The 27405-nt window shown below is 36.4% G+C and overlaps 2 protein-coding genes across 5 annotated transcripts in view; both read left to right on the top strand.

Annotated features, from left to right (window-relative positions):
- LOC306849336 (PHD finger protein 19-like) overlaps positions 1-22223 on the top strand; it is a 39252-nt gene extending 17029 nt beyond the window's left edge. For both annotated transcript variants that reach the window (XM_079384286.1, XM_079384285.1), the window contains 5 exons: positions 574-723; positions 1160-1226; positions 3559-3644; positions 9793-9888; positions 19664-22223. In XM_079384286.1, the coding sequence (XP_079240412.1) occupies positions 574-723; positions 1160-1226; positions 3559-3644; positions 9793-9888; positions 19664-19997 (733 nt within the window). In that variant the 3' untranslated portion in view covers positions 19998-22223. The remainder of the gene's footprint in view (positions 1-573; positions 724-1159; positions 1227-3558; positions 3645-9792; positions 9889-19663) is intronic.
- Positions 22224-23067: 844 nt separating this feature from the next.
- Positions 23068-27405, top strand: part of LOC306849730 (disabled homolog 2-interacting protein-like) — a 102606-nt gene continuing 98268 nt past the window's right edge. For 2 of the 3 annotated variants that reach the window (XM_079384994.1, XM_079384993.1), the window contains exons 1-3: positions 23068-23318; positions 23859-23980; positions 24398-24524. In XM_079384994.1, coding sequence (XP_079241120.1) covers positions 23267-23318; positions 23859-23980; positions 24398-24524 — 301 coding nt within the window. In that variant the 5' untranslated portion in view covers positions 23068-23266. Of the gene's footprint in view, positions 23319-23858; positions 23981-24397; positions 24525-26917; positions 27128-27405 lie in introns of those variants that run through there. The other variant, XM_079384996.1, reaches the window with a different exon arrangement.

Consider the following 27405-nt stretch of genomic DNA (forward strand, 5'->3'; position numbering starts at 1 on the left):
GACTTATAATATCCAAAAACTGCCATACTGGGAGCTGACTTTCTCTTTTATTTACAATTTCCTCGCTCGCTGCGGCACTCATTTTCTGCTTATGAAGAGGAATCCAGCAGACCAGCCAATAGGGTCTGGCTGCAGACATGCACTCTCAGCCGCGCGTGCGCATTTTTTTTTAATTTTTTTTTTTGCGCGTGCGCACTTAGACACGAGACAACGATATGGCGCAACCAAACATGATACTGTTACATGATTGGCTGTTAGCGTGTCACTCCCTACGTTGCTAGGTTAGCAGAGAGCGAGTGTCTTTGTTAATGCAACCAAACTTGCTTCGCAGCCTTTGTTTTCTTCCGACGAAGAATAAAAAATATTGAACGTTTTATCGAACACATTTTTTATTGATATCGTTCACGTGTCTATCGCGATACATATCGTTATCGTTTTATCGCCCAGCCCTATATATATATATATATATATATATATATATATATATATATATATATATATATATATATATATATATTTTTTTTTTTATATTTTTTTTTTTATATATATTTTAATTCTGTCCCTTTGTTTTAGGTTTCTCTGCGGCAAGGAGATCAAGAAGAGGAAATACATTTTCCGACTAAGGACAAGGGTCCCTCCTAACCCCCCATCTAAGTTGTTTCCGGAAAAGGCCCAGAACAGTGAGGGCCACAGGGGCCGCAAGAAAGGGGCCAGCAGAAGCAGGTTAGTTTGAGCATTTCTGAGCGCCTTATTACTGCCTCCCATTTTTATGACCAATATCTTTTGTTGATGTCACATGGAATCATTCAAATTAATTATCATGAGACTGATCCCAATTCAATTTGAATGTTGTTTGTTTGTTATTTATCAGTTGATCATAACTGAGATCTTTACTTTTACTTGATGCTTCAAAGGGAATTTGGAGAATTTTGAGAAATTAGACTTTGGCAGTGAATGCACTGAAAGACACATGGCTTCTCCCCTATAATTGAACATTTGACAGCCACAATCCTGTTTAGGATTGAGTCATTTCAGCTCTCAGATCTGTATTGACATGTTTAGTGGGTGGAGACAATGCATTGATTGACAGTTTATTTAGTTCAGTTGTTATTATGCTCCGTTATTTCGATTGAATGTTTCTCGTTTTCCTCTGTTGCAGTAGCTCTGTTCCTGCAGAGAAGCGGAGGAAGAGGGCTAAGTGGCTGCTGGAGGATGCTATTCCTAATGTAAGCTTTGTCACTTCACTGCGACACCAGCCAGATAACCTGACCTTTCTTGTCTGGTTGAAAACTGTGTTCTGCTATTACTGTTTCTACTGCAAGACTGTCTAATAAAAAAAGGGTTCTAGGCCAGTTGCATAAACACAGAAACTGTGTCTTAAGATCTAGCCAGCTAGCAGGTGGCTAAGGGGTTATCAGTCTTATATTTCAGATTCAAATTAGGCCTGTTTGCATTAAGTTTTAAAGAAAAAAAAAAGATGCAACTGGCTGCACTGATCTATAGCATTTTCAAACTATTTAACACTATTTTTAAATACTGGATGAGTGTATTTATCAGTGGTCAGTTAATGAGTTGCTCAGTGGCAAATATTGATATTTAGAGACGCCAATACAATTCAGATTAGATGGATTTTATATGCACACACAACCCCTTTCAATAATTTGGGGTTCAGTAAGAGTTTTATTTTATTTTTTACTTTTTAAAAAGGATGCAGTAAATTGATCAAAGGTGATAGTACAGATATTATAAGATTACAGAGTTTATATTTCAAATTCTGTTCTTCATCAAAGAATCCTGAAAAAGGTATCCTCAGTTTTCACAAAAATAGTAAGTAAATAGTATATACAACTGTTTTCAACATTGATAATAATAAGAAATGTTACTTGAGCAGCAAAAAAATTTCTGAAGGATTATGTGACACTAAAGTAGTGGCTACTAAAAAAAATCAGCTTTGCCATCACAGGAATAAATGCCATTTTTAACAAATAAATTCACAATATTGCTGTTTTTACTGTATTTTGATCAAATAAATGCAGCCTTGACAAGCATTAGAGACTACATTAAAAATTGTACCAACCATTTGCTATGTTATACAATTTAATAAAAGCAAATAAAACATGCTCAAAACTTCTGAAATTAAATGAAGCCTAATTTTATTAAAAATATTTAAAACCAGGAAGTGTTTGATATCCATTCACAAGGCTTTCAGACACTTTAGTTAATTGGCCAGTTGGGTACAGTTACCAGAAGGATGCTAGGTTTCTTAAAATTGTTGTGTATCAGATGTTTAATTGGCCTAGTTCAAGGCGGTTCCCACACTTTTTGATCTAAAATATTTAAGTACCTCTTTATATTTTAGATTTCATTCGCCAGTTGATGGTTCTCTGATGTTGGTTAATGGTCAAATGACATGCATGTAAACTAATAAAATAATTTTTTAGTAAATGTTTTATTTTAGTTTTTATGTTAAAATGATTTATTTATTGTAATTTTACATTTTAATGATTTACTTCATTATCAGGTTTTAATCAACTCAAAACCCCCTGCAGTTCATTCACGAACCCCAGGTTGGGAAACCTGATATATATTGATCTATCACTAAATAATTCAGTTTGTGCAGTCCGCTTGAAATCAGATTCATGAAGAGGTGAAGTGTTGGACTACTGAGACTATGTTTGACCTGTCAGTGTGAATCTGAGCTTTCCTTACCGAGATTTTGTGCTCTAGCACTTCTTGAAGTTTCTAGAATCCCTCAATGGCTTGCTCTCAAGCAGCCGAGTGAATTGCTACTTGTTTCTTTCAGCCGTTTTTTTCCACACGGTTTCTTATGTATGGGCTTAAAGCCGATTTAAATATGACCTGTGTGACGTTTACTCTTCGATATCTTCTCCTGCCTCTCTTCATCTCTCTCTAGCATGCCTGTGCCCCGTGGTGATCTTCTTTTCATTCCTTGACGCCTGCTGCCATGCAGACCTTGCAGTTCTCCCTCGATTCTCATGTGTTGTTTTGTCTCTTTCTCGCCTTCGCTCTCTCTCTCCCTCACCTTTTTTCTCACTCTGTTGGTGAAGCTACTTTGAAAGCCAAGCTACAAGCTACTCATGATTTCAAGTAGCTGAACTTCAGTCAAGCTAGCCTTTAGCACTAGAAGTCAGCTGCACTACAAGCCACTAACAAAAAGTAGTTACGCTTCTGACAAAATCTAATTGGGTTACGTCTCTACTTTTAGTTTGTTACTCCCCAGCTCTCTCCTTCCCTCTCATTCTGTCTTTCTACATTTTCTAAAAAGGATTACATTCATCCTCTGAAGCATTTAACTGACAAATCCTTCTGAGAGGTCTCCAGTCCCCAGATGTGCTTTACGCATCCTTGACACTCCAGGCAGCACGGCTAATAATGCCATGAGCAACTTCAAAGGCGGCATTAGAGTGACTGTAACAACCATGACGGCTCTGATCGGCATAATCAAAGCTGTGATTATCGTCATCATCCGAATGACAATCAGACGATGCACTGTAATGAATTTAACATTGTATTTCATGCTTTTTGCCATCATTGCAGAATGACCTCACCTCTACCTGGGGCACCAATCATCACATGGCCAACATATTCGACTTCACGCTGGACGAGCTGCAGAGTTTAAAGAGGTGACTTTTTTTTATTTTATTTTAAGACATTGTCTGTTTTATCTAGATATACATTTATGTATATTTATCTAAAATACACATTGTCTATTTTACATTTGATCATTTAAGAATTTTATATTATTTCATTTTTTCTTCATTTGTAAATCTCTTTTGTCTGCTAAATGACTAAATGTAATTTTATTTAGATGTATAGAGTGAATAACTTTTTAGTTGTGATATAGTGTTTCAGTCTACATTATTCACAAAATATTATTGATACTGCAAATAATAATATTAATTATTCTATTCTATTGTATTATAATAATATAGTATTATTATTAGTGATGCACGATATTATCGGACTGATATCGGAATTGGCTGAGAATGTCTTTAAATGTAAATATCGGCATCGGCCTGATATGAAAAATTATGCCGATATGTCTTGCCGATAAGACATTAACTCACATGTGCTCAGGGTGTGGTAGTGATTAGATCACGTCAACAGTGTGGCTTATTCTTGAAGCTAAGTTTTGTCTGAATGACGATTAGATTAACTGTTTTGGATCGCTGCATTTCATCTGTGAAACATGTACAGAATAATGCATTCGGTGTGTGATAGAGTAAACAGTAATAGCACATACAGCAGCAGCAGTGACAGCCTTCCCCGGGTCCTAATGCCTGTTAGGTAAGGAGTTTTAATCTGTAGGGGGCGCTATTGGCCTACTTCTAATTAAATTAAAAGAAAAATAGCCTACACAAATAACATTTAGACCGATGTCATAAAATAATGAGTGTGTTTTGATTTAATGGTCAGAAGCTATAGCTTACATGAAAAAAAATCACAAACATGACACTTGTAAATTAAAAAAAATTATATATATTGATTTATTCTTTAATGTATGTTTTTTTTTTTTTAAACAAATCATGAGCTCTAAAAGATTTTCACACATTTTACAATTTTGGTTAGTTTTTAAAAGGAACATTATATAAAACCATTTATCACCTCCCATCCCTAATGTGAATGAAACCACCACAGTGAGATAGATGTGAGTTCATCATTAATGTCATCCATGTTTTTCAAGTGTTTTGCATTTTAATTTTAGTGCGGAAAATCCATAATTAAGCCATAATATTGCATAATCAATGTATGTTTGGCACTTGTTCATTATTCACCCTTGTCCTCTTAGTGACTTCATAATCCATTGGGACCCTGAGGCACGTTGTAACAATTAAGTGCATAATACAGAAATCCCCATGCTTCGGTTTTGATGGCTCATTTGATACGTCTGCCCTTTCATTTTTTGATAAAGTTGCCTCACCTGTGCTAAAACTGCCTTTCCATCAATTTACATAATGAGGTCTCAATCAAATTCAGTCTACCTTCATGAGTCTCTCTCACGGCAACAGACGGCACGCTTAACCTTTTTTCATTACCTTTGATTTGAATGCTTAAGCATCTATTTTTTGGCTTTCGAACAATCATGCTCATTTGCATCCATTTCCCTTTGAAATATCGGAAAGGTCTCTCACTGTTTCTCCAATCACAACCCCACCCCGCAGAAAATATATCTTTTTTTATCAACACGGCGGGTGAAGCGATTTAATTATACTTTTCTGTAAAGGTTATCATCTCTCAAACAGGCCTGAATAATGAGAGAATTGGAAACACTATTGGGGCAGACAAAGCTTTCAGAGGCGAAAGCGGCTGTCTGAGAGGGATTGTTGAGGAGTATAAAAGAGAAATCTGGAGTTGGTTTCGGCCATAATAAAAAGGGCACGTTGGGTTTCATCACAAAGCCGTGAACTGTAGTTAATGACTGCCATCCTATGAATGCTAGTCCTGATAAACTCTGTTGTAGTCACAATCCCAGCGCCGTATAATGTGTTGAATAGCAAGCAGCAGGTCAGATCAACTGTATTCTTTTGTAGCCCTTTGTTTTGGCCTCTTGAGTATGGCTGAGATTAAATTTAATAAGAAAGATAAGATTAGTAACATGAAGTCCAATTGAAACGACTTTCTTTTTCCTCAATTACTGTTTTGTTCGAAAATTTGCTATTAAATTAACAAAAAGAAATCCGAGCCGAAGTTTAAATCAGTGTTATTTTAGAATTATTTTTATACTATTATAGTATTTATTATTATTTTGAATGATCTTATTTTTATATTTTCAGGGTTTTTTTTTTTTTTTTTTTTTAGTATTTCTTTGTGATTTTTGTCATTTTTACTTGATTTCTTTTTAATATATATTTCTATTTGGCTTTAATTATGAATAATTTTAATAATTAATCTTAAACTTTTTGTATTTCAGTTACGTGCCAGGGCAACGTATATAAATTTCCTCTAATTTAACTTTTATCTAATTTACGCTTTTATTGAATATTTATCTAATTTTTAATTTCATTTTATAAGCTTCATCAATTTTTTTTTTTTTTAATTAATGAAAATTATTTTTAATAGTTTTAGCCAGCCATAACAACACTGGTTTCAATCAGTTCCTGATAGATAAAATCAAGCTCCACCTTTTTCGTCACTTGATATTCTGTTTTTACACTAAAACATGCCACAATTTGGAAGTATGCATCCTTTATTGTTGTGTAACAGGATCACTGTTACACAACAATAAAGGACGCATATCACTCTGTTCCACGAGCAGCTTTAGGACTCTCTGATCACTGTTTGGTTCATCTTATACCGTCCTACAGGCAGAAACTTAAGTCTGCAAAGCCTGTATTAAGATCTGTTAAAAGATGGACTAATGAAACGGAGCAGGACTTACAAGCCTGTTTCTCTCTCACTGATTGGACTGTTTTTGAAGCCGCTGCCACCGATCTGGACGAGCTCACAGAGACTGTAACATCATATCTCAGTTTCTGTGAGGATATGTGCATTCATAACAGGACTCATCTAATCTACAACAATGACAAACCACGGTTCACTGCAAAACTCAGACAGCTCCCTTAGGCCAAAGAAGATGCTTACAGAAAAGGGGATACAGTCTTGTACAAACAGGCCAAATACACACTGGAAAAGGAGATCAGAGTGGCAAAGAGGAATTATTCAGATAAGCTCAGGAAAAATTTTTCTTCCAGTGATCCTGCTTCAGTGTGGAGAGGAATGAAGGATACCACCAGTTACAAGACACCATCCCCCAGTACTGTGGAGAATCAACACCTGGCAGACGACCTGAACGAGTTTTATTGTCGTTTTGAAAAATCACCCCACACCCGCACTGAACACCTCTCCACACAACCATTAACACCTCCAGCAACCCTCCTCTCCCCCACACCTACAATTCAAATCAGCGAAGAAGATGTGTGCCAGGTCTTCAGGAAGAACAAAAGAAGGAAAGCACCAGGCCCAGATGGTGTGTCACCAGCCTGCCTAAAAATCTGTGCTGATCAGCTGGCCCCCATCTTCACACAGACCTTCAACAGATCACTGGAGCTGTGTGAAGTCCCCTCATGCTTCAAACGCTCCACCATCAACCCCCGTCCCAAAGAAACCCCAAATTACTGGACTTAATGACTACAGACCTGTGGCTATAACGTCTGTAGCCATGAAATCGTTTGAAAGATTGGTTTTGGCTTATCTGAAGGACATCACTGGACCCTCACTGGACCCCCTGTAGTTTGCCTACAAAGCAAACAGGTCTGTGGATGATGCAGTCAACATGGGACTGCACTTCATCCTGCAGCATCTGGACAGACCAGGGACTTATGTGAGGATCCTGTTTGTGGACTTCAGCTCCGCTTTTAACACCACCATCCCAGACACCCTTCAGAATAAACTAACCTAGCTCTCCGTCCCCACCTCTGTCTGTCAGTGGATCAACAGCTTCCTGAAAGACCGACAGCAGTTAGTAAAGCTTGGTAAATTCACATCCAGCACTCGAACCATCAGCACTGGAGCTCCTCAGGGCTGCGTACTCTCCCCACTGCTCTTCTCCCTCTACACCAACGACTGCACATCTAAAGACCCCTCTGTCAAGCTCCTGAAGTTTGCAGACGACACCACACTGATCGGCCTCATCCAGGACGGTGACGAGTCTGCTTACAGACAGGAGGTTAAGGAGCTGGCTGTATGGTGCAGTCTTAACAACCTGGAGCTTAATACGCTCAAAACTGTGGAGCTGATTGTTGACTTCAGGAGAAACCCCCCTGCTCTCCCCCACTCACCATCATGAACAGTACTGTGACTGCAGTAGTCATTCAGATTCGCATAGACTCCATTGTCAGAAAGGCCCAGCAGAGGTTGTACTTTCTTCGCCAGCTGAGGAAGTTCAACCTGCCACAGGAGCTGCTGAAACAGTTCTACTCCGCCATCATTGAATCCATCCTCTGCACCTCAATAACTGTCTGGTTCAGCTCAGCTACCAAATTTGACCTAAGAAGACTATGGAGGGTAGTCCGGACTGCTGAGCGAATCATTGGTACAACCCTCCCCACTCTCCAAGAACTGTACTCATCCAGAGTGAGCAAAAGGGCTGGTAAAATCACTCTGGACCCCTCACACCCAGCACACTCCCTCTTTGAACTGTTACCGTCTGGTCGACGCTACAGCAGTGTTAATTTCGTTGACGAAGACGAAAAATATTCGTCGACGAACCTTTTTTCTGTGACTAAGACGAGACGTTGACGAGCTAAAACTAATATCTGATTATAAAAACTATGACGAAATTTATGCGCGTCTTCGTTAACAAGACGAGACGGGACTAAAATGTTATTTGAGGACTACCGGACATTCAAAATACATCCTATAGGCTAAGTTAACTGTCTTGTCTTTCAAAATGTGCTTCTCTGTCATTGGATAAGGTGCGTTTGCTTATCTAGTCTCAGTATGGCAGCCGCAGTGGACGGATAGCCTACCAAAACGTGAACTAGCGATCTGAAACAATGGCCTCAGCACCTGAAGGGTTAGGGAGTGGGTGACCAGACGTCCCGTTTTTCCCGGGAGTCACAATTCATTGTCGATTAACTTAAAGTTAGTGAAGGTGCGATAGGCGGAAAAGCGCTGATAGAAGTGCTCTCTCTCGCACACGCTCCACTTCTTCAGTTCTCATACAGCGCGCGATCAGTTCTCAGTGCTCAAATACACACACAGCAGTCCAAATGTCTCTCATGTAGAGTATCTCACGGAAATACAGTCCGTTATGGTTTAAGTGAGCTTAAACAGGTGGGTGAAAACTGAATGTATGTCAGGCTATTACTACCTTCCGTCTTAAATGGACAGCATTCCTAATTATCTGTCATAAATGTTAACCAACAAAAGATGTTAAATAAATGTATACTTGTTAAGTAAACCTACTGTATCTGAAAAATGAGTTTAATTTATATTTCTACCAAAAAATAAAAATTTATTCCAGTTTTTCCAAATTCAATCCTTGATTCAAATTTCTCATAACTAAGCTTAATTGTTTTGGTCTAAAGAGAGAAGTATTGATGACTATTTTTGTTAGAATACTACATATAAAATAGCTACCAAAATAAATGTTGGTAACTGCAGTTTGACTAAAAGTAATGACTAAAAGTTGACAAAAATGCAATGACTTTTCGTCGACTAAAACTAGACTAAAACTATGATAGAATCAAATGACTAAAATGTGACTAAGACTATTAAGCATTTTCGTCTCAAGATAAAGACTAAGACTAAATAAAAAATGCCTGCCAAAATTAATACTGCGCTACAGAGCTCTGAGCACCAGAACGACCAGACACAGGAACAGTTTCTTCCCTCAGGCAATCCATCTCATGAACACTCAACAATAAATGTGGAACACACAACTATAATACATTATCCATTCACCACACTCACTTATTTTATTTTTATTTCTCATTTCTAATTTGCACATACTTGACCTGTACATACATAGTTGTCTATATTATATATTGTGTTTTTGCTGCTTTGTACATTTGCCTATTTGGTAATTTGTATATTATTCTTTTATTATCGGTGTCCTGTTGCTGTCTTTCTGTTGCATTGTGGAGCTTCTGTCACTACAACAAATTCCTTGTAAATAATAAAGCTCATTCTGATTCTGATTCTGATTTTAATATGAGTAAGAAGTTAAATGGGAAGAAGTTTCATGTTGACTGTAGGTGTTTGACTTTCGCTTGTGTTTCTTTCTTCATCGTTGTCTCTTTTTATCAATTTCTCTTCCTTAATTCTTAGCACCAGTTCAGGACAGACGTTCAGTATGGACCAGGACTCCACCGATGCAGCCAGTACTTCTGGTTCCGCCACCACCAGCGTTTCCTATGACTTCAGGTACAGTTCATTTTCTTCAGTTCTGCAGACTAAGGAAACAACACTTATGTATTTGCTAAAGGAACATTCATCCTATTCTATATTTGTCAACTCCCCGTGGCACAGACTAGATTATAATTACCACGTTCGGTCAGAAAAGATGTATATTAGCACAGCGAATCTTTACAGAGTGATTTACACCCTTACAGGATGCATTGAGAAGTGTTTGGGAATCAGATTGTGACTTTTTGAATCTAAATAGAATCAAATCAGAGTGCTAAAAGGTGCTAAAAGACTTCCACCTCTATTTTAGGAAATTGCTAGTCATCCAGTTTTTGATATCAAATATACATTCCGTTAGTTTTGCAAATTGGCAAGTTTCATCAGGTCGCGAAGAAATATAGAGCTGGGTATCATCAGCATAACAGTGAAAGCTAACACCATGTTTCCTAATGATATCTCCCAAGGGTAACATGTAAGGGGCCAAGTACTGAACCTTGAGGTACTCCATACTGCACTTGTGATTGGTATGATACCTCTTCATTTACTGCCACAAATTGATGGCGGTCAGATAAGTACGATTTGGACCATGCCAGTGCACTTCCTCTAATGCCAACATAATTTTCTAGTCTATTTAAAAGAATGTTGTGGTCGATAGTGTCAAACGTGGCGCTAAGATCCAGTAGCACTAATAGAGAGATACAACCACGATCAGATGATAAAAGCAGGTCGTTTGTAACTCTAATTTAGGGCTGCTCGATTATGACAAAAATCATAATAACGATTATTTTGGTCAATATTGTAATCACAATTATTTAAAACGATTATTAGTGGGCCATATGACCAAAACTTTATATGAAAGATTTATTTAAAGATAGTGATATCAAAAATATATTTTCTGTAAATAAGGTTGCTATAACATCTACATTTTAGAGACCAGCAAAATGTCACAATTCTCAATACCACAGTAGAATACCAGAGTAACTAATATTACTTACTTTACTTTTTACTTTTGTCATTTAGCAGACGCTTTTGTCCAAAGCGACTTACAAATAAGAAAAAGTAACTGAAACTAAAAGTTACAACTCTATAAATACTATATACCCACATATTTAAGAAAATAAATAAATAAAATAAAATTGACACATGCATATAACAACATTTCAATAATAAACATAAAAAACTAAAATAAAAAGCGATACTTCTATCCCTTGCCTGTGTCCCTGCCCGGTGGAGTCGCACGGTAGAGTTGATGGTCTTTACACTCTTTACTTTTTACTTTTGTCATTTAGCATTAGTTAATAACAACAACAAAAAAGGTCCTCAAAATTATTGAAAATAATTAAACTGCCAGTAATAAAAAAAGCAAAGGAATACAATAGAATAAAAAAACAAACAAACTGTGCTTTAATTTTTTTTTGAATGCAAGTCTAAAGTAGCTATTCAGTTAACAGCCTACTAGAGAAATTGAATAACCTAATGTAAAATAAAACAGCATAGTCTTCACTGTAAGAATTAAACTTCCTTTGTTTCTTATTAAAGCTACAAAAGTAGTTAAGAGCGGTGAGTGATTTTGAATTTGTCTTTTGTTGTTTGATTATTAATATAAAGCACACAGTCGGCAGCAGGAATATAGCCCGCTGTCACTTTAAGAGCCGCACAGATCCAATTTACTGTTACACAAGTATTTTCATTCTCAACTCTTTACATTCCTTTATTACATAACAGACGAGGGTTTACATGAATAATCACTAAGCGCTGCATTTTGACACATTTTTGCGAGTATTTGTCCGTTTAGGCGCTAAAAGATGACTTTACATGTCCGTGTTATGTTCTGTCTCTGAGCGCATACACAGTAATCGTCCTGAGGAAGCGCATGTTCTCTGTCACGCTTTTAAAAACAGAAATAAATCGAATCAACTTAAATCAAGCACGTCCCATTTTGCAAAAGTCTCGTTACATGATTTTACTGATATGCACGTAAAATTGGCCTTTTATGGAGGAACAAAAGGGCACCGCTGGAAATAATCATTTTATCTCGATTACTGTATTTTCATAATCGTTGGAGGCCGAAATCGAAACTGAATTTCTATTAATTGCACAGCCCTACTCTAATGAGAGCAGTCTCAGTACTATGATATGGTCTAAAACCTGACTGGAAATCCTCACATATATAATTTTTCTCTAAGAAGGAACACAGTTGTGATGATACTACCTTTTCTAATATCTTTGACAGAAAAGGGAGATTCGAGATCAGTCTGTAATTAATTAATTCTTTGGGGTCAAGTTGTGGTTTTTTAATGAGAGGCTTAATAACAATCAGTTTGAAGGTTTTTGGGACATATCCTAATGACAATGATGAGTAAATGATATTCAGAAGAGGATATATTACTTCTGGAAGCACCTCTTTTAGGAGCTTAGATGGAACAGGGTCTAAAATACAGGTTGTTGGTTTAGATTATTTAACTAGTTCATACAATTCTTCATTTGCAATAGTGGAATTGTTTCTCAGGGGATCTATAGTGCACTATCTGATGTGATACTGTGGCTGACAGCTGCATGGTTACAATTTTATCTCTAATAGTTTCGATCTTGGAAGTAAAGTAGTTCATAAAGTCATTACTACTGTGCTGCTGGCTAATGTCTGCACTTGCTGATGTTATATTTTTTGTTAATTTAGCCACTGTATTAAATAAATACTTGGGGTTGTGTTTGTTTTTTTCTAAAAGAGATGTAAAGTAAGGGGATCTAGCAGTTTTTAATGCTTTTCTGTAGGATAGGGTACTTTCCCGCCAAGCAATACGAAATACCTCTAATTTAGTTTTTCTCCAGCTGCGCTCCATTTTCCGGGCTGCTCTCTTTAGGGCCCGAGTGACCTCATTATACTACAGTGTTGGACTCTTTTCCTTAATCTTCCTTAAGCGTAAAGGAGCAACCGTATCTAAAGTGCTAGAAAAGTGAGAGTCAGTAGTTTCTGTTACATCATCAAGTTGTTCTGAGCCATTGGATATGCTGAGGAATTGAGATAAGTCAGGAAGGTTATTTATAAAGTAGTCTTTGAAGTGATGGTTCTACCACATTTGTAACAAGGAGTTGGCTTTACAGCTTTAGCTATATGGAATATACATGAAACTAGATAATGATCTGAGATATCATCGCTCTGCTGCAATATTTCAACGCCACTGACATCAATTCCATATGACAGTATTAAATCTAGAGTATGATTTCGACAATGAGTAGTTCCTGAAACGTGTTGTTTAACACCAATGGAGTTTAGAATATCTATAAATGCTGATCCCAACTAATCTCTTTCATTATCAACATGGATATTAAAATCACCAGCAATTAGGACTTTATCTGCAGCCAGCACAACCTCATATAGAAAATCAGCAAATTCTTTAATAAAATCTGTATGGTGCCCTGGTGGCCTGTATACAGTAGCCAGTACAAACATTGCAGGGGATTTATCATTAACACTTGTTTCTTTGGATAACGTTATATGAAGCACCATTACTTCTAACGAATTATACTTGAAACCCGACCTCTGAGAAATACTGAAAATATTGCTATAAATTGTATATATTTTTTTTAATTGCAACACCTCCCCCTTTACCTTTTGGATGCAGTTCATGTTTGTAACTGTAATCTTGGGGGGTAGACTCGTTTCAAGTAATGTAGTCATCTGGTTTTAGCCAGGTTTCTGTCAAACAAAGCACATCTAGTTTATGGTCAGTGATCATATCATTTACAAAAAGTGCTTTTGTAGAAAGGGATCTAATATTCAATAAGCCAAGCTTTATCATTTGTTTACCTGTATTATATCTGTTTTTTATTTGTTGAACGTCAATTAAATTGTTACTCTTACTTTGGTTTGGATGTTTTCTGTATTTTCTAGTTCGGGGAACAGACACAGTCTCTATAGTGTGATATCTAGGTGAAAGAGTCTCTATGTGCTGAGAATTAAGTGACTTCTGTGACGTGAGGTGGCTAGCAGACAGTCGGTTTAGCCAGTCTGTCTGCTTCCTGACCTGGGCCCCAGTTAGTCGAGTACAAACTCTAAGACTATGTGCCATATTTCTAAAGAGAAGTGCAGCACCACCCTAGGAGGGATGAAGACCATCTCTTTTCAACAGGTTAGGTCTGCCCCAAAAATTCTTCCAATTGTCTATGAAACCTATGTTATTCTGCGGGCACCACTTAGACATCCAGCCATTGAGTGATGACAGTCTGCTATGTATCTCATCACCCCGGTAAGCAGGGAGCGGACCAGAGCATATTACAGTGTCTGACATCGTACTTGCAAGTATCATATCAAATTATAATTATGACAGATTTGCAGTTCAGTGTTAGCATTTCTTCAGTTTTTTTTTCTTTAAAAAGGAATTTAATGCATTAATGTATTGGGTTAAAAAAAATTAATAATAAAAAAAAAAAGATTGAAATTCTTCAATCTCACCACAGCTAAATATGAGCTTATTTAGCCACAGGGCTGTAGATTCAGCAGCAGCACAAAATGCTGGTGTGATGTAATTCTTCACAGGTCGTTGCGAATCACTCGTACTCTTGTAGATCCTTGCAACAGCATGTTTTAAATAAGTGAAGTCAAAGTCACGCATCTGCCTTATGAAGTCAACCCATTGCATCTTTAACCGGTGACCCACTGGAACCTAATCCTGAACTACAATTTAAGTGGGTTTGCGGTTGCTTTTTGATGCAAGCCTGAGGGATTCTAGGAGCTAATTTGTCATGACATTTGAAGTGGTGACATCAATGATTGCAACTAAACCATCTGGCCACCAGGGTGCCTCTAGCTGCTTTGCTTTTTAATATACATGAGCTCCAGCAATTGTCAATTTGACCGTGGCGGGTTTGCTGGAATTCCAGGTCTGTATCTTCTATGCTTTTCATCTTGCTCTTTCACAAGTGTCCTCTTCACGGCTACGCTGCAGCGTAATCAATATTGCTGTAGTGGGACAATTTGGCAGCGCGACTGTCACTGTAGATTCTCACCTCCCCTGCTGGGGTTGCACTCTGCTGCCCACGAGTTAAAAAGGAATAACAGGCGTCCATCACCACCTGATGTTGTGTGTAAACTGCCTCCGACAGCTCGCAGAGAAATATGCTGTCAGATTATGGATTATTTATGGTCATGGCCACTTGTTTGCTCCTGTTTATTTTAAAGATGGAGTCTGAAAACGGCAGTGAAACCATGTTAGAGCAGAGGATGCCATCAGTCAGTTATGAATTTGGATGTCAGTCTGTCAGCTGTTGTGGTCACGTATCTGGGTTTGCTTTTGTGCTGAAAGTCAGATTCTTAAATGAATATTCCACGTACTTTCTAGCGCTACTGTGGTGTGTTATCGATTATCACAGATTTGTTTGGGTTATGCAGTTTTCACAAACCGTGAACAGGAAGCATGTTTATAGTAGTGCTGTCAAACGATTAATCGTAATTAATCGCATCCAAAATAAAAGTTACAGTTTACATAATATATGTGTGTGTGCTGTGTGCATTTATTATGTATATGTGACCCTGGACCACAAAACCAGTCCTAAATCGCTGGGGTATATTTGTAGCAATAGCCAAAAATACATTGTATGGGTCAAAATTATTAATTATTCTTTTAATCCAAAAATTATTAGGATATTAAGTAAAGATCATGTTCCATGAAGATATTTTGTAAATTTCTTACCGTAAATATATCAAAACTTCATTTTTGATTAGTAATATGCATTGCTAAGAACTTCATTTGGACAACTTTAAAGGTGATGTTCTCAATATTTAGATTTTTGCCCCCTCAGATTCCAGATTTTCAAATAGTTGTATCTCGGCCAAATATTGTCCGATCCTAACAAACCATACATCAATGGAAGCTTATTTATTCAGCTTTCAGATGATGTATACATTTCAATTTCAAAAAATTTACACTTAAGACTGGTTTTGTGGTCCAGGGTCACATATATAAATACAAACACATGCATATAAATATTTAAGAAAAATATATTGTTTATATATTAAATATATTTGTATGTAATATAAAATATAAATGTATATACAAGGAAATATTTTCATAATATATATTGTATGTCTGTGTATTTAAATATTCATAATAAATATACACAGTACACATATTATGTAAACAAACACTTTTATTTTGGATGCGATTAATCGCGACTAATCATTTGACAGCACTAGTTTATAGTATTCGCTTAAAATGGAAGTCTGTGATGTCTAGGGTTCACTTGATCATGAAAAACCTTGCGGAGATAGCAAGAAATTTACTTATATAATAAGTAAATTTACATTCCAAAATTTAGGGTCTGTAAGATGTTCTTATGTTATTGAAAAAAGTCACTTATGCTTACCAAGGTTGCATTTATTTAATTACAAATACAGTAAAAAGTAATATTATTAAATAATATTAAGGATTAAATGTAGTTCATTCATGTGCTGAATTTTTAGCAATCATTACTTCAGTCTTCAGTGTCTTTAAGATACAGATATCGTTCTAACTGATTTGTTCAAGAAATATTTCTTATTATCAATGTTTCTGCTTAATATTGGCTGTTAAATGTATTTTTTGTGTTATTGGTGAGTAAAAGTATTCTCACTGACTGGTTTATAAAAATACATAATTAAAAATCTTAAAAAAAAAAAAATAAATAAAAAATCATCATTTAGGATTAAAATATAAAATCTTAAAAACATTGTATTTTATATGCATATCTATAGTGAATGTATATTTTTTTATATTAATGTTCATGTTCAAAAATATTACATTACTTTTGAGTGCAGAAAAAAAATTACTGACTGGAAAAAGCCATGGATATTATTTTAAAAGTTCAAGAATGCTGAAAAGCAGAAATATTATGCATGAATTCAACATGATTTTGATCATGCGGACATTTCTGGCAGACACGGATGTGATCTGAAAATAATTTCCACATTTTCTGATTATGGGTCAAATTCGGAATTCTGCAATTAATATGATAAAATATGTGAAACTGATTCGATCTCATCAATGCAAAAAAATATAACAATAATTAAAAATATTTTTTAGCTAGTCACAACCAGAGTTTAAAAACAGAATGTAATATTTAAAATTATTTTTTTTGCTTGTTTAGCATTGTTTACATTTCTAAGAATATTAAAGGGATACTCCACCCCAAAATTAAATTGTCATTAATCACTTACCCCCATGTCGTTCCAAACCCGTAAAAGCTTCGTTTGTTCAGAAAACAAAAAAAATATTTTATTCAACAATGTCTCCTCTGTGTCAGTGTAGCGCCATTTTGGAGAATATGCACTGGACGTTCTTCTGTGTCAGCCACACCACACAGATACGTCTTCTACATTTGTTCACGCTTTTAATTGAATGAAAACAGCGCATCCGTGTGGCGCGACTGACGCTCTGCTTGCGTCCAGTGGATATTCTCCAAAACGGCGCTACGCTGACACAGAGGAGACCATTTTTTTTATAAAATAGTTTTTTTTGTTTTCTTTGCGCAGAAAAAGTATTCTCGTTGCTTCATTAAATTCAGATTGAACCACTGATGGCAGATGGACTATTCTGATGATGCTTTTCATACTTTTATGAACCTTGACAGTGCAATTTACTATGCAGTCAATGGGACAGTCACAAGGTTTTCATCCAAAATATCTTAAATTGTGTTCCGAAGACGAACAAAGCTTTTACAAGTTTGGAACGACATGGGGGTAAGTGATTAATGACACAATTTTCATTTTGGGGTGGAGTGTCCCTTTAACTGACTGGCAGCATGACATACATTTAGTACATCCTTTAATTAAATAGTTCACCTAAAAATGAAAATTCAGTTATTATTTTCTCACTCTTATGTCATCGCCATATCCCTAAAATCTCATTTACATCTATTTGAGATAATTATTGGGAAAATTATGACAGAAGTTATTTCTGTGTGAACAACTTCTTGTACACTTCTGTTCCTTCTCGAGTCTCTTGAACTTTTCTTTTAGCCTCCCTCACAAAGCTTTATTTTGATTTAGAAATGTTTCGGACACGCTGTTCTCTTAGTTGAGTCACCGCTGTAAGTCACCACGTCTTTAAAAGCTCATCATCTTCCTGCTAGTCATGCCTCATGTCCCGCAGGCCAGATACTCATACAGTTAGTAGTCCCTTATACTTGTCCTGTATTTTTGTTTTTGTTTTATTACCTGCTGCGCTAGGCCTGGAGAAATCACGACCAAAGCAAAGGCCTGTGCGCAGAACATGCAGTTGGATGGCTGGCTGGTTGGAGACTCTGCCAAACGGCCCCACTCACTCTTTGATATCTTTCCCATAGTTTGTCTTATTTATTTTAGGATATGAACGCTCATTAGTATTCTTGTAATGTTCCTAAGGGTGTTTGGAAAGAGGCGGAGAAAGAGGGTGGAGGAAAATAAACACGACGTGGATTTTCTTGACTGGAAAAGTGAGGGTCGACAGATCCCTGTCCCCTACTGTGCATCCTCGTGGGCTAGATCAAACACTTCACAAACACATATCTGCTTTCCGTGCTTGGCTTTCATGTACTAATACTGTTTAGCTCTACATCCCATTTTAGAAGCTGTAATGATTTCTGAAATGGAGGTTCTCAGCATCGGATTTTGATATCTTGCTGTGATTTCCCATGTTATGTATGCCCTTGGGCAGAAATGTGTGGTCATTATGAGGTTTATGCAGATTGGAAACTCCCCAGAAGATTTGCAGCATGAGAAGAAAAATACCTAAAAGTCCAGTTCTGCTGCATGACCTTTAAAACGCCATAACGCCCACAGAGGAAAGTGAAAGGGGAAGGCGTATGGCTAGGAAGTAAAATTCAGTGTTATACAGGGACATCTTGTGGTAGACAGTATTAGTGCATCTGTTTCATGTTAATATTTATTCACTGGATAATACAACAAATAATACATGTTGCTTTTTTAAAAAATTTATTCAAGCAGAACACAGAGTTGTGCACATTATTAACCGAAATATAAAATAAACCATCAAAAAATCATAAAATAATAATTTTCAAATTTGCAGCGTACAGAATGCATACTAAGCAGTCTGTTTGTATGGCTAGAAACCTTACCTTTGGTTTGGATTTTGCTTACCTTTCAAAGGTTTGGGGTCAAGATATTAAAATGTCTTTAAAAGCAGCATTTATTTGATAAAATACAGGAAAAACAGTAATATTTGTGAAGTATTAATACAATTTAAAATAACTATTTTAATAGATTTGATAATGTAATTAAAAAATAAATAAAAAGCTGAATTTTCTGTGCCATTACTCCAGTCTTCAGTGTCACGTGATCCTTCAGAAATCATTCTAATATGCTGATTAGCTGCTCAACAAACATTATTATTATTATCAGTGTTGAAAACAGTTGTGCTGCTTAATATTTTTGTTGAAACATGATAAAAAAATTCAAGAATATTTGATAAGTCTTGTCAATTGCATGTGTCCCTGCTGAAAAAGAATAAGTTTTTTCAAAAAAGAAAACAAATTACCAACCATAAACTTTTGAAAGGTTGTTTATTTTTTCTTTACTTTCCTTAAATACAATATGTGTTCTTTTTTAAAACATAAAATGATAGCATAGTATATACAGTAATTAAAGAGCAAATATTCCTCCATGAACATGATTTGATTTGATTACAGGATTGTATTGTGAAGATATAATTTATCTCCACCTCTGCAAATTGTTTTATATGAGCAGAAAATAAGTTTGTTTTTCGAATATTTGAAATATTATTAAGAAGGCAAGTTCTTATGCTTCGTACATTCTTTACAGGAAAAATGTGGGCAGTCGGAAGAGGAAGTTGCCCTCCTCTAATTACACCGTGCTGGCCACAAAAAGAGAGATGGTGGAGCGTGAGCTGAGCCCCATCAGCATGCCCGGAGAGGAGAGTAACATCATGATGGAGAACAGCATCGACAGCCACACCTTTGAGAGCATCAGTGAGGACGATTCCTCACTGTCTCACCTTAAGTCTTCCATCACCAGCTATTTTGGGGCGGCGGGGCGGCTCACCTGTGGAGAGAAGTATCAGGTTCTGGCTCGCAGGATCACACCTGAAGGCAAGGTGCAGTATTTGGTGGAGTGGGAAGGAACTACACCTTACTGAATATCACAGAACAGAGGTGTGGAACAGATGGGCCGCGATGGAAGGTGTCACGCCCCCCCCCATAAGTTACTCTCTGTTTTCCTTTTCTGACAGTTATATTTTCAGAGTTCTTATTTTTGTTGTTTTCCACAAACCACGTATAGTATTTTTTCCCTCTGATATTCTGGTCTTCTCACATGTGAGACATTAAAGTCTTTGTTATTCTTGAAGTCATTTGCAGTGTCATTTTAGGGCACTTTAAACATCACAAACATGATTGAGTCTAGTAACATACTAACCTTACACAGTATAACATCATTATTAGGTAGCAGATAAAGGACAGTATTATACAACATAAAGTCATTTCAGTTTAGTTTTGGGATTCAAACAGCGTAAAAGCATTCGCCCCGTGAGTTTCAGTTCCTGTTATTCAGGATTTCAAAGTTTGAATCGAGTTTTATTGAGTTTAATGTTCATCCAAAAATGAAAATTTGCTGAAAATGCACTCACCCTCAGGCCTCTTCATGGGAACTGATTTGGAGAAATGTAGCATTACTTTCTCACTAATGAATCCTCTGCAGTGAATGGGTGCCGTCAGATTGAGAGTCTGATAAAAACATCACGATAGTCCACAAGTAATCTACGCGACTCCAATACATCAATGTGAAGCAAAAGGCTGTGTGGTTGTAAGAAACATCCATTTAGATGTTTTTATCTTCAGGCTTCCAGCTAAAATGCATGTATCCATAATATTGCTTCCTCCAGTGAAAATGTTGTCTCGTCTGAATCGGGAGAGAAATATGCACAGATCAAGCACTGTTTATAAAGAAAACAGTCCCAAACAAATGTGTTGTTGGATTTTGATGTGAGAGGACAACAGGAGATGGATTTCAATGGTTTTAAAGTTAAAATGCATTAATGGTGGATTAATTTTTTTGTTTCACTTCACAAGATGTTGACTGGTCGACTGAAGATGTGTGGATTATTGTGATGTTTTTATCAGCTGTTTGGACTCCATTCTGACGGCACCCATTCACTGCAGAGGATCCATTAGTGAGAAAGTTATGTAATACTAAATTTCTCCAATTATGCTGTGATGAGGAAACAAAATCAATCTCGGATGGCCTGAGGGTGAGTACATTCAACTAATTTTCATTTGTGGGCAAACTATTCCTTTAAAGTAACTCATTTTGTTTCATTCATCTCTCTCAGTATTTTTTCAGAAGGAATATATAGCGATTTGTACACATTTGTTTGTTCACCTAAGATTAACAGTACAGCCGTACTTTTTAGCTATGTTAAAATATTAGCACTTTCCTGTTCAACCATAATTTTTTAATTTGTTCTAGGTGATTATATAACCAAAGTGATGCAAATACTGTGTTGTGAAGTATTTTTCTATTTTATATGCTTTTGTATGCTCTGGCATGCCAGATTGGATAAAAAAGACCTGCTTTGAGAAAGCAGAAGGAAACTGAAAGGGGAAAGTGATCATTTGCATTTACTTAGCAATAGAATTTAGGCTCTTTTCAACATTTGCCCACATGTCAATATCAAATCAATGTTTTTACAGGATCTCCAAAGAGTGTTGTTATATTTGAGATTGATCTGGAAGTGGATATATGCACTTATCAGATGATTGGATTGACTGGAAAATTGAAAGTTATGTAGTTTTAAAGCTGTCAGGTTCTATAATTTGACTTAATTTAGTTTTATAGTACACAACATTATAAATATACTTTATTATTTACATGTATATAATTGGATATAAGATTAGCCCCATGTTATTATTGCACTAACATGTTTTATCAGCTATGCAAGCTATTATTGGATACATTGACCTATATTTTCCAATTGATTTTAAAGAATTTTGTTTTTATAAAAAGATATTTCAAATATTTACTTTTATAATATTTCCCCAAAGGAAAAGCATTTGTGAAATTAAAATTTGTCAACAAAACACGATCATGTTTTTGTATCTCAACTTGCTCACGTTTCATGAGAAGTTTTATATTGTGGTTACAAGTTTAACAAGGTTTAGAAGAGAAACAACCGATTGCATTTGTACAAGATTAAAACTACACAGTTTAGAATGCTTTTATGGCCATTTTTCTACACACCCTCAAAGCCGTTCATGGTAAACATGATTGTTTTTTGTATCAGTGTTCAAACATGTTGAATGTGCAAACTTGCATGTGTCATTATTCATTCATTCCTATTTCAGACCATTAAAACAGTTTGTCAGCAATAATTGTGTCTCTCATGTATCTGAACAAGCATTTTCACAGGTGTCTTGATATGATTTATAATGCACAATTAATACATACACAAATGTAAACGCTAGCTCAGTAGCCATGATTAACTGGGCTTTTCATCTCATGTGAGTGAGAAGAGAATGTAAGTTTCAAAAGTGCAGAAAATAGTACCTTTAACAGGTTATATATATATATTTATATATATTTTTTTTGCAAACATCTACTTTCATTTCCTAAAAATTATGCATGTATGTATATCAAAGCCATGGTCATGGGATCATCCATTTTTACACATTTAGTGGCAAAAGATTAACTTATGAATATTAATTACATGAGGCTGACGTTCCTCGGTAACTTTTCTAGAACATCCAGTAACATAGCTCAATTAATATTCATGAGCCTAGCCTTCCACCCAATCTGCCTTTGCCTCTGATCTAATCTTGTACGCCTACTAAACGAACGTAACGTTGCGCGATTAATATTCATGAGTCAGGTTTTAACTTTATATGTTGAGAGGAAACAAGTTAATAAAGCCAGAATCTCCTAATTGGTTTTTTTGTGACGTGATTTAATATAATCATTGTGTAATTAGTTTTTCTCCAGAATTCAGTACGAGCCTGCCAATTTCAAAACATCTGTCCAAATGAAAGAGTTGCTTGTGTTTTTCAGGCTAGGTTCTTTTTTTAAAGAGAGAGTTTTGTGTTTGTGGACAGATTATTTGCTTTCTTAGCAGAGAGTTTAATCCATTAATTTAATTAAGGTATTACAGACGTGTCTCCCTTCACTCTCAGATCACCCCTCCCTTTAAGACACTCTGCACGATTTTCGGCTGTCCCAGACGAAAGATTGCCATCGTGAAACAATTGTGATCTGCACGCGCGTCTCAAAAAAGCGGGTCATTCCATTTACATTATCCAAAAGTTAATTTTGATGGCACATTTAGCCATTATGAGGCGTCCGTCAGGTGTGCAAATGTCCTGAAGCGTTGCATGTTGAATACTGCACGCAGACAAATGTTTAAGTGGTCCTACCACTATGTCAACATACATCACCCGCTGTCGGCACCAGGGCTGGATGAGGGTCACTGGTAAGTACATTATTGTTTTAGGCCGAAACGAGTTTAATTTACTTATATTCTGAATGTGCTTGGCTTTTTTTAATAAGATTGTCTGCAATATGTTTACTGTGATTGTTATTTTGAGTAGAGTTTAAAAGGGCAACTGGAGCTATCTGTCACATATTTTACTTCAGGCAGTATCAAATAGTGTAAATTTCTGCAATTTATTAAGTATATCTACACGTGACGTAAAATATTAACAAATCGTGTCACCTTGCCCCACATTTAAATTTTATTTTTAAACTCAGCAAATTAACTTAAAGAAATTGAAGGCTCTCTAATTCAGTTACCCTAGCATTGTGCTTTTAAACAAAACAATACTCATGCAACTGAATCTAGGCCAAGCAGGAAGGATTGTCCATTCATACAGCTGTATGCCAGCTGGCTTTATGACCATTGGGTCACCTTCTGTTTTTAGCTGCTAAGACTCACACTCTTTGGTCCTACCATGAATGTAATCGATCCATCTCATCTTCTTTTCTCATTTATCATACATTTTCTGTTTTACAGATATGAAAGGTTCATCAATTCACTGGATATCTTGTGGAAAACCACTTTCAGAACCAATCGGATGGCAGGTCAAATTTTGCTTGGTTGCAGAATGTCAACTAGTTCTCCTGGACAAGAGAGAGGTATAAATATATCGGCATTATATATAACAGAATTTATTTAGAAATAAGTAAGTCTTTTAGAAATAATATGGGGTTAGCGGCTTCAATATGCCTATTAATCGGACTGATACTGAAAGCATTAAGTCACATTTATTGGCTTGCACAAAAGTGACTGCTATATGCATCACTTCTAGACTTAATTGTTGATATGTGAATATATATATTTTTAGTTATCGAGACTTCAAAAATGAATAAGTTTTAGTTATTTTTGGCTCTGACCTTATATTTCATGGTACCCTTTGACCTCGAGGGGGCAGCACATATCAACAAGTTCATAGTAACAGGTCAGAGCATAGAGGATGAGATTTTCTTTAGTCTTTCTTATAGGCCTTTTCCCACAACACTCTAAATCTATGTAATTCTGTGGCTTGTCCTTAGATCAGTCCAATGCTGTTCCGCGAGCGCCGTGCTGAATCATGCACTGTGTGGCTCCTGCGACGCAGCACCAGCATTCCTGAGGGAGTTCAGCCCCGTAAAAACCAGAACACCCAAACCAGAAATGCCAGTGAGAAGATTCTAGAGCACTACTTGTATGCACCTGTTGTAGTTCATTTTTTTTCCTTTGGAAAGTGAAGAAACACTGCGATGAGTAATAAACTCTGATAATAATCTTTAAAGGTAATCAAATGTCATTGGCAAAGTGGAAGACGAAAACAATCGCTTGATAGCTGCTGCTTATCTGCGTTACCCTTATAATGGAATCTTTATCCAGAGTTTTAGTATACTGTTGTAAATGAGGGATTTTGACATTTGCTGTGTTAAAGATAGGAACATCTTGTGCAAGTTAATACGAGTTAGCCACTCGTTTTGTAATGTACAGTACTTCATTTCTTTTATTCATATTGTGGATTTCGCATCATTTGAACTTCAAAATGCCACTTGCATTCATTGTGTTAAAGTGCAGATATGAGGCCAGTAGACAGAGCTGTGAAATAGAGCATGATGGAACGCACTGTAGTCTGTTTTCCGTTTGTCTCGGACAGGCAGTAAACCAGTAATTTGCAGTGGGATGCATAATTATGATGGTGTTACAGGACAGCTATTGTTTAGAATTGCCTAATAAGGACTCTGGTTAACAAAGCAGTTGAATTTCGGGCCGAGACACATTATGCGAGCGCGTGTTTTGTGAAAAGGTCAAAGAGACCTCTTGCATTAAATAGGCCAGTACGGTTCTGTCTGTCTGTCTATCTGTCTGTCTGTCTGTCTGTCTGTCTGTCTTTCCGTCCATCTGTCCGTCCGTCCATCCATCTATACATATTTTTTCTAATTAGTATTACAAATGGTTTGAACAAAAAAAAAAAAGTTAAAAGAAAGTATAAAAAGTAAATGTCACATTCAGTACCGTTCAAAAGTTTGGAGTTGGTAAGATTTTTTAATGCTTTTGAAGTCTCTAGGTGGTATTTATTTGATCAAAAATACAGTAAAAAAAACAGTAATTTTATTGTTTTAAAATTAAACTATTTTCTATTTTAATATATTTTAAAATGTAATATATTCCTGTGATGGCAAAGCTGATCTCTTGTTAATTATCAGTGTTGAAAATCATTGTGCTGCTTAATATTTTTGTGGAAACTGATACTTTTTTTTAAGGATCCTTTGATTATTAATACAGTTCAAAAGAATATCATTTATTTGAAATAGAAAAGTTGTTTTGTAACAATTTAAAATTCTTTAATGTCACCTTTGATCAGTTAAATGCATCCTTGCTGAATAAAAGCATTAATTAACAGAAAAACCTTATACTGACCTCAAGCCATTGAACTGTAGTGTATGATCTTAACACTGACTGCTCTTCATATCTCATAAAGACTCTTCTCTCTCGTGCGAGCTGTGGTGTCGTTGCAGCTCAGCGCTGTGTTAATGCGTCTGTCAGACACTGGCAGCTTGTTGCTGACTCAGCAAATGTCTCTGCGTTTACTCTGCACACCCCCCCGCAGAGACACACATTTAACACCCCACACACACACTCCCTCCTGTGCATCATCAGCATCCTAATCTGTCATAGCTCTAAAGAGAAAGACACTTGATATCCATATGTGGTTTGAAATCCGATTAAAGTTGGATTTTTGGAAATGCGTTGCAGTCTGATCGGATTTCAAGTTTCAGGTTCTCTCCTCATTTGGGATGTTAAGTCTGTAAAGTCTTAAAGTGCTGTAGTGTCTGTGCTCATATGTAGCATTAATTGTGTTTTGAATGGTCTTGATTGAACGAGTGAGCAGTTTTGGATACAGTGAATTTGTTAATAGTACAATAATGCCTTTTCTTGAGTTGTGAGCACTTTGGTGAAGTATGATGGACATGAGCATAAACAATATTTCCAGTTTTCTGCCCCCTCTCTTCACTGTAATTGCTAAAAAGTGCATAGCATCCCTGCGGACAAAAATGAGAATATCATCATCCTGTACGTCAAGTAATGAAAATATTTAACTCCCCTATGTTGATTTAACTCCCCCTAACCTCATTGCTATATTGTGAAATAAAATGATAAACATGTAACTTTTTGTATTTCAGCTAGCTGTCGAGGCAGCATTTATCATTTTCATTTAGTTTAACTTGATGCACTATTATAACCAAAAGGTATTAAAAAAATATTAAAAACAACAAAAACGCACACAAAATTACTAATGTTAACCAAAATAAAAATGAAAATGTAAAATATTAAAATCATTCAATATATTAATAAAAACAATAACTTTTATGCGTAAATAACACTGCCCGTGAAATATATCTTGAGGATGGTAGGAAAGGCATGCTCTCATAGAGAGAGAGAGGAAGAGAGGAAAAGCAAGTGTTCAAGATTAAAAAAAAAAAAATCCCTGCTGTGTCTTTAAGAGCTCTGGCACTTGTGTGGGAGTGAATGGGGCCCAGAGAAGTGGCTCAGCCCAGCTCAGATCTGCCAGATGCAACGCTCCAGCCAGAACGGAGCGCAGGCAGGCTGCACTGGAGGCAGCGCTCTTCTGGCAAACTGGTGACGAAGCAGAGAGAGAGTGTACCCTCCCCATGAACCATTGCTGTCTTCCCCTCCCTTGGCACTGAGAGCATGTGTGATTTTGCCTGTCTTTGAAGTTATGGAGTTGGACAACAAACTCGAGCTGGACGGCCACCATGGTAAGAGGAGAACTTGGATACACTTTTAAGCACATGAAGTGTTGAGAGCCAGATAGTGATGTGAGCTTGTGTATGTGGGGCTGTGAAACAGATTAGAGCAGGTTGCCAGGGCTTTTTGCAGTTTTCGTATTTTGTTGCGAAGACAGAACAACTGTGATCTGTACTGAATGTGTGTAATTACGCACTAAAATGTGTCTATATTCCTTAGGGAAGGGTTTAGAACGTGTGTTGACATGAACAGATGAAAACACTGTAACATCAACAGATGTGTTCGCTCA

This window comes from Barbus barbus (genome assembly GCF_936440315.1).
Source record: "Barbus barbus genome assembly, chromosome: 29".
In the NCBI taxonomy this organism is placed as follows: Eukaryota; Metazoa; Chordata; class Actinopteri; order Cypriniformes; family Cyprinidae; genus Barbus; species Barbus barbus.